At 37.1% G+C, this 12,573-nt stretch overlaps 1 protein-coding gene across 5 annotated transcripts in view; it reads right to left on the reverse strand.

The window, feature by feature from the left end:
- Positions 1-234: 234 nt before the first annotated feature.
- The window catches only part of CD86 (CD86 molecule), an 84,832-nt gene continuing 72,493 nt past the window's right edge, over positions 235-12,573 (reverse strand). For 4 of the 5 annotated variants that reach the window (XM_047874182.1, XM_047874180.1, XM_047874179.1 and 1 more), the window contains 2 exons: positions 4,109-4,154; positions 235-1,938 (listed from right to left, as the gene is read on the reverse strand). In XM_047874182.1, coding sequence (XP_047730138.1) covers positions 1,845-1,938; positions 4,109-4,154 — 140 coding nt within the window. In that variant the 3' untranslated portion in view covers positions 235-1,844. The remainder of the gene's footprint in view (positions 1,939-4,108; positions 4,155-12,573) is intronic. The other variant, XM_047874181.1, reaches the window with a different exon arrangement.

Raw genomic sequence — 12,573 nt, forward strand, 5'->3', positions numbered from 1 at the left:
ATGACTGAGATAAACATATAGAATCATATAAGCCCCCTTTTCTTATACAATGGTTAGGGAAAGGGGAAGAGGAGGGTGTGGGATGAGTCAGAGGCCATTAGCTGACTGGAGAATGAGGCTTCCATAGAGACATTAAGAGGGAGAAAGTACATTAGGAAGACAGAGGAAGTAATATCAGACTACAAGGGTTGAGTAGTACCACTGAAGTAGAAGCAGAAAATGGAGACTTTTAAATCAATTTAAGAAAAATTTATTAAGAACTCACTATACGAAACATGTTAGAAACCAACAAGATGCTTATGGCCTAATGAAGCAAATGCAGGGAAGAACACACAAATGGTAATATTACAAGGACAAGCATGGCTAGTACAGCTGTCTACAACCTTCTAGATTCCTTTATGTAGAATAAGAAGAAATATTTCTGTGGGTTGGGCCTCCCAAAGTTCTCTCTTGGTTTGGACTGAGGCTGCCTCATCCCTTAGTGATGCTGCTTTAGAGCCAGGGTCATCTGACTCATCTCTACTGGGCTAGTATAGTCCTCTCGTGTACCCAGTTTCCCCATCATTTATAATGACATATAGACAGTCCTCAGATATAAATTTGCCAGCCCTGCTCTTGGCCAGCTGATCTCTCCCTAGGGCACCTGCCAGCTAAGTTGGCCTTTAGATGATTTACATCTTGGTCCTCCTGATTCCACTCTAGCTCTTTGTGTCTCAGAAGTAAGTTGAAAGAGTCCTAAGCTTCCTTCCATTTATCCCATTATCAAGATGATAGCTCTTCCTCCCCTGCTCTGCCTGCAGCCAGATGAAACATCACAATAACTTGATTATTATCCAAACTTCTCACCAACCACCATGGAAGCTGCTGTCTGTCTTAAGTCCTTTTGGACAGACTGTCTACCTGTTGCTAATCCCAAGGTTTGTCAGAGGACTGGACAGACAGGACATTCATGTGCATCTCTGTTGTCAAGATCTTTCATTTTTTTTCTGAGTGTTGTGATCTCTCAGTTGGCTCTTGCATAGTTGCCCTGGACCATCATCTCAGTCATTTCTTTTAAGAAGAGAAGTAGGTTCACAATGCGCAGTGCTTGACCCAGTGTTCTCTGCTAAGGCTTATCTATAGCTTGTTCCACAGGCGGATCCTTCTCAGGTTAGCAAGGGCCCAGATAGAAGTGGATCCAGGATCCAGAGCTGATTCCATCTTCATTGTTCTTAATTTTCCAAATTTTGAGTTGGTCTGCTCATCATTGTCAGCACGCCAAGCCACCATTTTCCTACTGATCTTCACAGAGGGACAAGAGCTCCTCAGCAGTGATTTTCTCAGGGCATAGTAATTACATTATTATAGTACACATCTCTTTATGTTTCAAGATATTGATAGCAATACTATAAAAGCCATAAAATATATAACTCCCACAAGACTGAAGAGGTAGTTATTCAGTCACAAATATACAAGATAGAATGAGGCACTACCTTAGAATTATCATAGATAAAAGCCATTATTCCAGTAATTGGGAGTTCTACATAAAACGCAATTTATAAAATTAAGAAAAGAAGGCTGAATGTGAAACAGGAGGTGTTAGTCTTAAACATTATTCCTGAGCCAGGAGCCAGTCAGGTGAGCTTGGCGCACAAATTTGCTCTGAAATGAAAAGAAGCAGTTAACGTCTGCTCCTGAGGTAGGGAGCAGAGCTGGCATTACAGGGTGGCTTTCTCAGATGGAGTCCTGGAACCTCCACTATTATTAATGGTAATAATAATATTAATAGACAAAAAAAGGTAAGCCCAAAACTTGAAGGGAAAGGCATATAAACAATGGACAGTTATATGGACTTTATTCTTTAATTAAAAATGTGTAGTACTTTTGTCGCCTGAGGCTGTCTTCAAAATGTTAACACACTGGGCTTCATCAGATCTCTCAGGTACGTGGTATGGTACTCTGGAAAAACAGAAAGAAAAAAAACTGGGTGAGATTTCACAATACAGCCACTTTATTTATTTATTTTTTTTTTTCAACGTTTATTTATTTTTGGGACAGAGAGAGACAGAGCATGAACGGGGGAGGGGCAGAGAGAGAGGGAGACACAGAATCGGAAACAGGCTCCAGGTTCTGAGCCATCAGCCCAGAGCCTGACGCGGGGCTCGAACTCACGGACCGCGAGATCGTGACCTGGCTGAAGTCGGACGCTTAACCGACTGCGCCACCCAGGCGCCCCGCCACTTTATTTTTCTAGATTTCAGTGACAGGGTGAAACATAGGGGGCCACTGCAATAGCAATAAGGAGAAACAAACTATTGAAGAGAGAGAAGGGGATGTGCTGTTCATGCTTCCTTCAATTAACTATCCTTTATTTTAATCTGGGCCTGCCCCTGCCATGTGTTGATTCCTTGCTGCCTTCTCTCTGTAGGCTCTTCTGGCTATTTCTGAACTGGGTCTGTGAGGAGGACAGGCAACATCTTAGCACCTGGGCTTATCATCCAGGATTCCTAGATTCACAGCAGTTTATGCATTAGGTCAATGCTGAGCACTCTGGGGGCTGTGCATCCTGGGGTTATGACTGTATCTTTGTGACCAGGTGTTTGACTTAGGATTGCTTTGACCCTATGACTGTGTGGCCAGAGCCTTGATATTCTTGAGAGCCCTGTTTCTCAGGGAGGATGGAGTACAAATAATCTGATTTCATCATGTTGTGAAAGAACTGATCACCAGGAATCCTTATGCATTCTTCATGCATACATTCATTCTGTCAACAAATATTTGCTACAATAGCCAAGATATGGAAACCTAAGTGTCTACTGATAGATGAATGGATAAAGAAATTGTGGTAATGTACATACAATGGGATATGATTCATCCATAAAAATGAATGAGTATTTTGCCATTTGTGACAACATGGATGGACTGTTTTTGTTTTTAGTTTGAATAAATTGAATTTAAAAACAACTGAAAACTTGAACTCTTAATAAAAAAGCACTTCATCATATTTTGTCTACTTTAGCCCCTAGTATGTGGACAAAAGATAATATAAAGAAAAGGATATACACATTTCCCCTGTGTCATATATAGGATTGCTTATTTAGATTTGATTACGTAAAAAATCTAGAAAGAAAGCAAATAAATGAAAAAATAAAAATCAAACAACTTATAATACTGCTCAGCTGAAAGCAAATGTAAGAGAAACTAAGTCCTGATGAATAGCATTTACTTTTCCATGAAACTCTTTTTCAACATGTTATATATTTACCAAATCACTACCATGTAAATGTTATGAATACATCCCATTATCTGTAAATCGGTAGATGCCATGAAAATTATAACTATAGAAAATTGTTAGTACTATAAAAAGGCTACTTTCTATGGATTAAAAAATATCTGCTACTATAGTTTCATAATAGAAAAAAATTATTGAGCACCTACTATATGCCAGGCACTGAGCTGGGTGCTAGCAGCACAATGATAAGCTTAACTGTTATGGTCTGTACCCTCCATAAGTGTGTACTTCACAGAGGTTAATAATGTAACTGCACAAAAATGTAAGTATTGCCTGGTGTTATGAAGATAAAGCATAGGGATCCATATGATTGTATAACAGGTTAGCATAATCTAGCTTAAGAATGGGTTTTTTAGAAGTGCAGCTCGAACCAAGATGTGAAGAATGAGTAAAGAAGTGGCAGAAGAACATTCCAAGTAGACGGCACAGCAGATGCAAAGACACTGAAGTTACAGGGAACATGTTATCTCTCCTCACTTATTTATTCATTCTATACATGTAGGATTCCCACTAGTCCAGGCATCGTGATAGGTACCGAGGTTACCATGTGAATCGTATACAGCACACACACACCACACAGACCACCTTTGGTGTTAATTTTTTACTTTACTATGACTGAGCTTGCCATGTCCCTTGAGCATTGTGTACTGGACATCCTGCCATCCACTTATAGCTAGAACATTTCCTTCCAGATCCTGACTAGTCTCATTTTCCTTTCTTTCTTCATTCGTTCATGTTTGCTAAGGGCTCAGCATGCCTCAGATTCAACTGATGGTCAAGTTATAAATTCTCTGGAGATGGTACCTCTTTCAGCAATGTTGTAAGGTCAAGACTCACCTTTCGTTGGTCTGTTTGCTCTCTTTTCTCTCCCCTTTGATGGTTTCTGAAAGAGACCAAAACAACTTTAGAAAATGTATTGCCTTATAGACACTAAACGAGGGAAAGTTTGAAGACAATCCAGTCCTAGGACTCAAAGAGAAATCATGTGCCTATACACGTGGAAAAGATGGTTACTTGATGCAATTTCAGGGGGCCTGAGAAGGCGTTTTTTTGCATCCAAAAAGCAAATGCTTTCCTTTATTCACTGTGTCTTAAGTTCTAATATTGGAAATAGACTTTTCACATATAGCTCTACCCTTTACTAAAATAAAAATACTACTGGGAGGGGTAACACATATAGTTTTAGCAATCATTTAGTGATTGGAAAAGTTTTCAATCCTTTTCTGAAAGTAAAGGTTTAGAAGAAGGAATAAAAGGAAATCCTGAATATGTTGATGCCTAAATGGTTGAGTCAGCTGGCACTACCCAATATTATGCAATGTGGCATGGATGGGCCTAAATGGGAAATCTCTAGCTGGCTAGATCTCCCAAAGCCTGAGTTGCTACTGATATGGGCTTACCACTGATGCAACTTGGAGTATGAATTCCTTTAGGCTGACTGTTGTGATAGTGCTTTTGTCTCACTCAGAATCTTGCAACAGGGATTGTTAACCTGGATGTCCATAGAGAACTTTAGGGAGTAAAACAATACCCTTGATGGGTTTTAACACTTCCTAGCATTGGCAGTTCTGGTGTGTGTGTGTGTGTGTGTGTGTGTGTGTGTGTAAAGATAATCAGCTTTATTGAGGGATAATTAATATACAACAAAATCCAGTGATTGTATAGATTTTTATGAGTTTAGCAAATGTATGCAGTCAAGTAACTACCACCATAACCAAGATATAGAACATTTATATAAGCCCCAGTAGTTCCCTCCTGCCCCTTTTCAGTCAATATTTTCCCCTATCTCATCCTCTGATAACCACTGATCTGGCTAATGTCACAATAGTTTTGCTTTTTTAAAATTTCATAATTCCAAAGGATCATAAGTGTGTGGTCGTGTGGTCTTTTTGTGCCTGGTCTCTTTCTCCTAGCATACTTCTTTTGAATTTATATATGTTGTTGCATGTTACTAGTAGTCTGTTCCTTTTTATAGCTCAGCAGTATTTCACTGTATGAATATACCACCATTTGTTTATCCATTTACCAACTGATGGAAATTTAGGATACCAGACTTTCAGTATTTCAGCTGCTATGGACATTTGTATATGTATCTTTGTGTAGACATATGTTTTTATTTCTCACGGGTAAATATCTAAGATTTCTGGGTTGTGTAGCAGTGCATGAGAGTTTCAATTGCTTCATATCCTCTCCAGCCCTTGATATTTACCAGTACCTTTAATTTTAGCCATGTTAGTGAGTGTGTAGTGGTATCTCATTATAGCTTTAATTTGTATTTCCTTAATGACTAATGATGTTGTGACTGTCTGACTGTGCTCATTGTCCATTTGTATATTTTCTTCTATGAAGTATGTGTTCAAGTCTTTTGCTCCTAGCCTTTTGTTAAATGGATTGTCTTCTTTACTAGGTAGTAATTTATAATTATATATTCTGGATATATAGTATATAAGTTCTTTTCAGATATGTATTTGGAAACATTTTCTCCCAGTCTGTGGCTTGGCTTTTAATTTTTTTAACAAAGTCAAAGGGCAAAAGTTTTTTAATTTTGATGAAGTCCAGTTTATCAATTTCTACTTTTTTGGTTTTCTCTTTATATTTATTTATTTATTTTTGAGAGACAGAGACAGAGCACAAGTGGGGGAGGGGAAGAGAGAGAGAGGGAGACACAGAATCTGAAGCAGGCTCCAGGCTCTGAGCTGTCAGGACAGAGCCCGACGTGGGACTCGAACTCACAAATCATGAGATCATGACCTGAGCCGAAGTCAGACGCTTAACTGACAGATCCACCCAGGCGCCCCCAATTTTTACTTTGTGCTTACTGTATCCTATCTAAGATTTGCCTAACCTAAGATCAAAAAGATTTTCTCTGATTTTTAAAAATCTCTTAATTTTAGCTCTTATTTTTAGGTCTATGATCCATTGCAAGTTATGTTGTGTGTGTCAAGGTTCATATTTTTCCATGTGGGTATCTAATTGTCCCAAAACCATTGTTGAAAAGACTATCCTTTTCTGCATGGAATTACCTTAGCTCCTTTGTCCAAATCAGTTGACCATATGAGTTTACCTTTTGATTATCCCTCTTGTTTCATTGGTTGGTATGTCTGTGCTTTCACTAATACCATGCTGTCTTGATTACTATAGCTATATAGCAAATCTTGAAATAAGGTAGTATAAGTTGTCCATTTTTATCTTGTTTTTTAGAATTGTTTGGCAATTGTATGTCTTTCACACTTCCACATAACTTTAAAATTAGCTTTTTAATTTCCACTAAACAGCCTGCCAGTATTTTGATTGGTATCTCATTGAATCCACAGATCACTTTGGGCCAAACTGATATCCTAATATCTACTCTTCTGATCCATGAACATGGCATATTTCTCCAATTATTTAGGCCTACTTTAATTTAGTCAGTAGTAATATTTTTCAGTTTTTGGTATACAGGTCTTGTACTTATTTTTAAAAAGTTACTCCTAACCTTTTAATATTATTTGATGCTACAGTAGCATTTGTATTTAAATGGCATTTAAAATTTTTTTCAGTGTCCAACTTGTTTGTTGTTAGTATGTAGAAATACAACTGATTTTGATTTTGTGTATTGACTTCGTATCTTGAGACTTAGCTACACACAATTAGTTCTAATAGCTTTTTATGGATGCCTTGGGCTTTTCTATAAACATGATCATGCTATTTTTGAAAAAAAGACAGTTTTTCTTCTTCCTTTCCAACACGTGTGCCTTTTCTTTCTTTTTCTAGATTTTGCACTGGCTAGGACCTCCAAGAAAATTTTGAATAAATATAATACATTTAAATGTGGTATCTTTTCCTCATTCCTGATCTTATGGAGAAAACAGTCAGTCTTTTATCATTAAATATGATGTTAACTGAAGGTTTTGGTCTATGTCCTTTGTCAGGCCGAGGAAGTTCCTCTATATTCCTACTTTTATGAGAGTTTTTCTTTCTTTTTGAAAATTATGAATGAGTATTAATTTTGCCAAATGCTTTATCTGTATCCACTGACATGATTACATGGCTTTTCTTTTTGGTTTGCCAATATGGTGAATTTTATTGCTTGATTTTTTTATATTGAGCCTATCTTATATTCTTGGAATAAACCCCACTTGATCATGATGTATCATACTTTTAATATATTGCTAGACTTTAGTTGGTAATTTTGTAAAGCATTTGGCCATTTATGTTCCCAAGGCATATGTGTAGTTTTCTTTCCTTATCAGAGCAGTCTGGAAACTGACTTTAAGTAGTAGTTTGGGGGCAATCATACAGCTCATCTCATCTTTTCCCTTCTTTCAGGGATTACAATTTTCTACAGCTTGTTGTCCAAAGTCTGAAAACAGTTGTTTCATATTTTGTCTGATTTCCAGTTGTTTACAGTATGAGGGAAATTCCTGTAGCAGTTCATCCTACATGGGAGGAAGAAGTTTATATCTTCTATATAATTTTTAAAATTTAATAAATTTAAAAAATTTTTAATTTTTACAACTCAGTCTATTTCCTTACTTCTTTTTTTTTTAATCTTTTTTTTTAACGTTTATTTATTTTTGAGACAGAGAGACAGAGCATGAGTGGGGGAGGGTCAGAGATAGGGAGACACCGAATCTGAAACAGGCTCCAGGCTCTGAGCTGTCGGCACAGAGCCCGACACCGGGCTCGAACTCACGGACCATGAGATCATGACCTGAGCCGAAGTCGGCCGCTTAACCGACTGAGCCACCCAGGCTCCCCTCCTTACTTCTTCTTATAATCATGCACTGAGATGCCCTTTGAAGCCACAGTTAAGTATGATATTTGTACTCTATGGCAGTTCTTCAGATATTTGAAGGGAACACCTTTCCCATTCCCAAAGCTTCCTTTCTGGCTAAGCATCCTCAGTTACTTGAACTATTTCTTATTTGACTGAACTTCTAGACACTTTATATATCTGGCTAGGTTTTGTTTTTGTCAAGGTTCCTTTTTTTAAAATAATGCTTATAGCTGAATACAGTTTTTCAGATGTCTGTGGACCAACATAGAATATTTATATTGTCCTTTTATACCCATGACAAAACCATCACCATTAAAAAAAAAGCTTCTATTTTAAAATGAAAGCGGACAACAAAAAAGCAGATTCTAATCTTGTGTATTTGATTACAAATTTAGCATTCTGAAGGCCAGATGTGATGATATCACCAACTTTCAGTTTTTAAGTCCTGTGAAGGTTTCTGTCTAAATAGTGGTTAAAATTATTTATTTCAGAAAAGACACTTGCCCTTTAAGAAATCATTCCTGAAAGAGCTGAGACTCTTCCAGGTTTGGTGGAGGGAGGCAAACTGTAAAAACTGTTGGTTGCTAGGGCTCTATTACATACAGATTTCAGTCACACAAGACCCAAATGAGGAAGTAAAACTTCAGGAGGAGCTATTTTTAGTCTCTCTCCCCTATGGGTAAGCTGATAGGGTAACTGCTGATTGGGAAAAGACAGTAATTCAAGGTTACAATTTCTCATGCCTAATCTGCTTTGTTTGACAAATCAAAAAAGAGAAGAGAGATTAGAAACCAGCTAGAAGAACTGTGGCATTTCCCTTTTATTCATTTAACAGCCTGAACAGAGTAAATCTGGATGGTTGGGGCATAGAAAAAGTATAATTACCGAACAAACACTGGAAAAGACTTCTGATGCCAAATTATTTAGCTAGAGGGCTGTCTCCTCTGAGAAACAGATTAATATTGGATTAGGAGGAAGCTCCATTTTTGGAGAAATTCCTACTGGTTATCAGTAAGTTTGTGTCTCTGTGGATGGATCATGACTGCTTCCATGTCTATTTGTCAGCAGAATTTAGTTCCTTGTGGTTTTATGACTGAGATCTCCATTTCCTTGCTGGCTTTCAGCTGAGGGCCAGTTGCAGATTCTAGAGGCCACCCACATTCCTTGTGTCACAGCCCCTTCTCCATCTTCAAAGCTAGCAATGATGGGTTAAGTCTGTCTCAACCTTTGGATTTCTCCTTCTTACATCTCATCCCTCTAACCCAGCCTGGGAAAGATGCTCTGACTCATGTGATTAAATTGGGCCCACCTGGGTAATTCAGGATTATCTCACCATCTTAAAGTCATTACCTTAGTTACATATGCAAAGTCCCTTTTGCCATGTGAGATAACATAATAGGTTCTGTGAATAGTATGTGGACATCTTTTTGGGGACATTGTTTAGTCTATCATATAGCCTATCATATAGGCTATAGAGGTATCCACAAGGCAAAGTGCAGACATTGCTGAACTACAGAACCCAAATTTACAAACACATCTACATAGCATCGTTACTTGGAACATGTCCTCCTCCAGTGATATCAAGACTCTTCTCTTTGACCAAACTCACTAGCACAGGTGATTGTCTGATCAAACTTTCCCTAGAAATATTCTTTATCACATTCTTGGGAGGAAGAGGTCATATATGTGCTATGTTCTCTTGTTATTTTCTGCCTTTTATCATTCATAGCTCAGTTTGACTATTTCATATGCATACACACAGCTTCTTTTTTTCTTTTCATATTTTTATTTAAATTCTAGTTAGTTAACATACAGTGTAAAACTTGTCTTAGGAGTAGAATTCAATGATTCATCACTTACATACAAACCCAGTGCTCATCATAACAAGTACCCTCCTTATACCCATCACCCATCTAGCTCATCCCCCACTCATCTCCCTCCATTAGCCTCATTGTCAACAATAGCCAAGCTATGGAGAGAGCCCAAATGTCCATTGACTAATGAATGGATAAAGAAGATGTGATATGTATATACAATGAATGGATAAAGAAGATGTGGTGAAATATTACTCAGCCATCAAAAAGAAGGAAATCTTGTCATTTGAAATACAAAGCTTCTTGAATCCCCTTTCAACTTCTTTCATGTATATACACACATCCTCTTTAACTCTATAGTCTATTCTCCTGAATTTTTCTGATTTCCTCTTGGGGGAAGAAACATTCTTACTCTCCTTTTCTCCATTTCTTCTTTGTTTCATTTGTGAGCTAATCATTCCAAAGTAAAAGAAAATTTAGGAAACAGCTTATTTTCAAGCTGAAGCCTGCTTCTGCACATTTAGCTAATTCTAAATGGCAATGAGATTGAAAGAAAAAGCTCAAAATTGTCACCTTGAGAAGTCAAAGCTTTGATAACCACGATATATCTCTACATCTGACCCTGTGTTCTGAATTTTACACTTTCATATCATAGAAATCTATTATTATATCAGCACACTACATACTTTGGTGGTTTGAATGACTCTACCATAGGCTTAGTATTCATTTATTGAAATTGGATAATCAGTCCCCAATTTCCTGTGTTGTTTTGTTTTAATGTAGCAGGATGATGGGTTGTCCGGGTGGCTCAGTCAGTTGAGTGTCAGACTCTTGGTTACCACTCAGGTCATGATGTCACAGTTTGTGGTATTGAGCCCTGCATCAGGCTCCCTGCTGACAATGCAGAGCCTGCTTGGGATTCTCTCTCCCTCTCTCTCTCTGCCATTCCCCAGCTCATGCTCTCCCTCTTGTTCTCTCTCAAAATAAATAAATAAACTTAAAAAAATACACATAATAGGATGCAATGAACGACTGCTAATGTTATCCATCTATTTTCTAGTGGATCTTATAATCAGTACACTGACTGAGCCAGCCAGGTGACCCAAAATTTTATTTATTTATTTATTAAAGTTTATTTATTTATTTATTTATTTAAGTAATCTCTATACCCAACGTGGGCCTCAAACTCACAATCTTAAGAGTCCCATGCTCTTCTGAATGTCAGAATGGCTAAAATTAACAACGCAAGAAAGAACAGGTGTTGGCAAGGGTGCAGAGAATAGGGAATCCTCTTGCACTGCTGGTGGGAATGCAAACTGGTACAGCCACTCTGAAGAACAGTATGGAGTTTCATCAAGAAACTAAAAATAAAACTAAACTATGATCCAACAATTGCACTATTAGGTATTTACCCAAAGGATACAAAAATACAGATTTGAAGGGGTACATGCACTCCAACGTTTACAATAGCATTATCTACAATAGCCAAACTATGGAGAGAGCCCAAATGTCCATTGACTAATGAATGGATAAAGAAGATGTGATATGTATATACAATGAAATATTACTCAGCCATTAAAGAATGAAATCTTGCCATTTGCAATGATGTAGATGGACATAGAATATATTATGCTAAGCAAAATAAGTCACTCAGAGCAAGACAAATACCAAATATCATGTAATTTCACTCATTTGTAGAATTTAAGAAACAAAACAGATGAACATATGGGAAGGAAGGGAGTAAAGAGAGAGAGGAAAACAAACCACAAGATGCTCTTAATGATAGAAAACAAACTGTGAATTGACAGGGGGAGGTGGGTGGGAGATGGGCTAGATGGGTGATGGGTACCAAGGAGGGCACTTATGATGAGCACTGGGTGTTGTATTTAAGTGATGACTAACTGAACTCTACTCCTGAAACCAATATTGCACTGTATGTTAACTAACTAAAATTTAAATTAAAAATTATAAATAAATAAATAAAATCATTTGTGAACATTAAAAAAAAATCAGTATACTGAAATCTTAAATAAGATGCTGATCTGAAGCATTTACTCATCTGATGCTTTTTACCAAAGTGAGTAAGAAGGTTACCTAATTATTAGCAACAACCAAACTTCTACTACAGGCATTACTGATATAAAGTCCAACCTTACTCTACAACTTTGCCCAAACCAGCCCAAACCACAAAGAAGCATAAGATTATTATAAATCCAGGTGCAACTTTGTCCCCCATTAAGCACAGGGCCACTTTTATAAAAGTCAATGAGGAGGCTGCTCAATGCAGTGCTATTTATAATAGCAAAACTATGGGAACATCCTAGGTGTCTACCGATATGGAGTTAGTTAAATAAATTAAGGTATATCCACAAAATGGAATATCTCACAGCCATTTAAAATGATGCTGTAGAAAAAAAATAAATGATGCTATAGAATGATACTTACTGACATTAACAATTTTCTTGCTACATTTAGTACAAATAAGTTAGAAAACAGTACATGTGGTATTATCCAAACTGTGAAAAACAGTCCTATAATATTATTCCAATTATGGAAAATAACATAGATTCCAGAAAAATCTGGAATATGTACACCAAAATGTTGTCTACATAACTATTTCTTTCTTGTGGAACTATAGATGATTTTTACTTTCAGTATAATTGGTAATGGGTATGTAATACTTGGTAATCAATAAAAGTTAATATTATTTTTATAATATTATTTTATAT

The sequence above is a fragment of the Prionailurus viverrinus genome, chromosome C2 (assembly GCF_022837055.1).
Source record: "Prionailurus viverrinus isolate Anna chromosome C2, UM_Priviv_1.0, whole genome shotgun sequence".
NCBI lineage: Eukaryota > Metazoa > Chordata > Mammalia > Carnivora > Felidae > Prionailurus > Prionailurus viverrinus.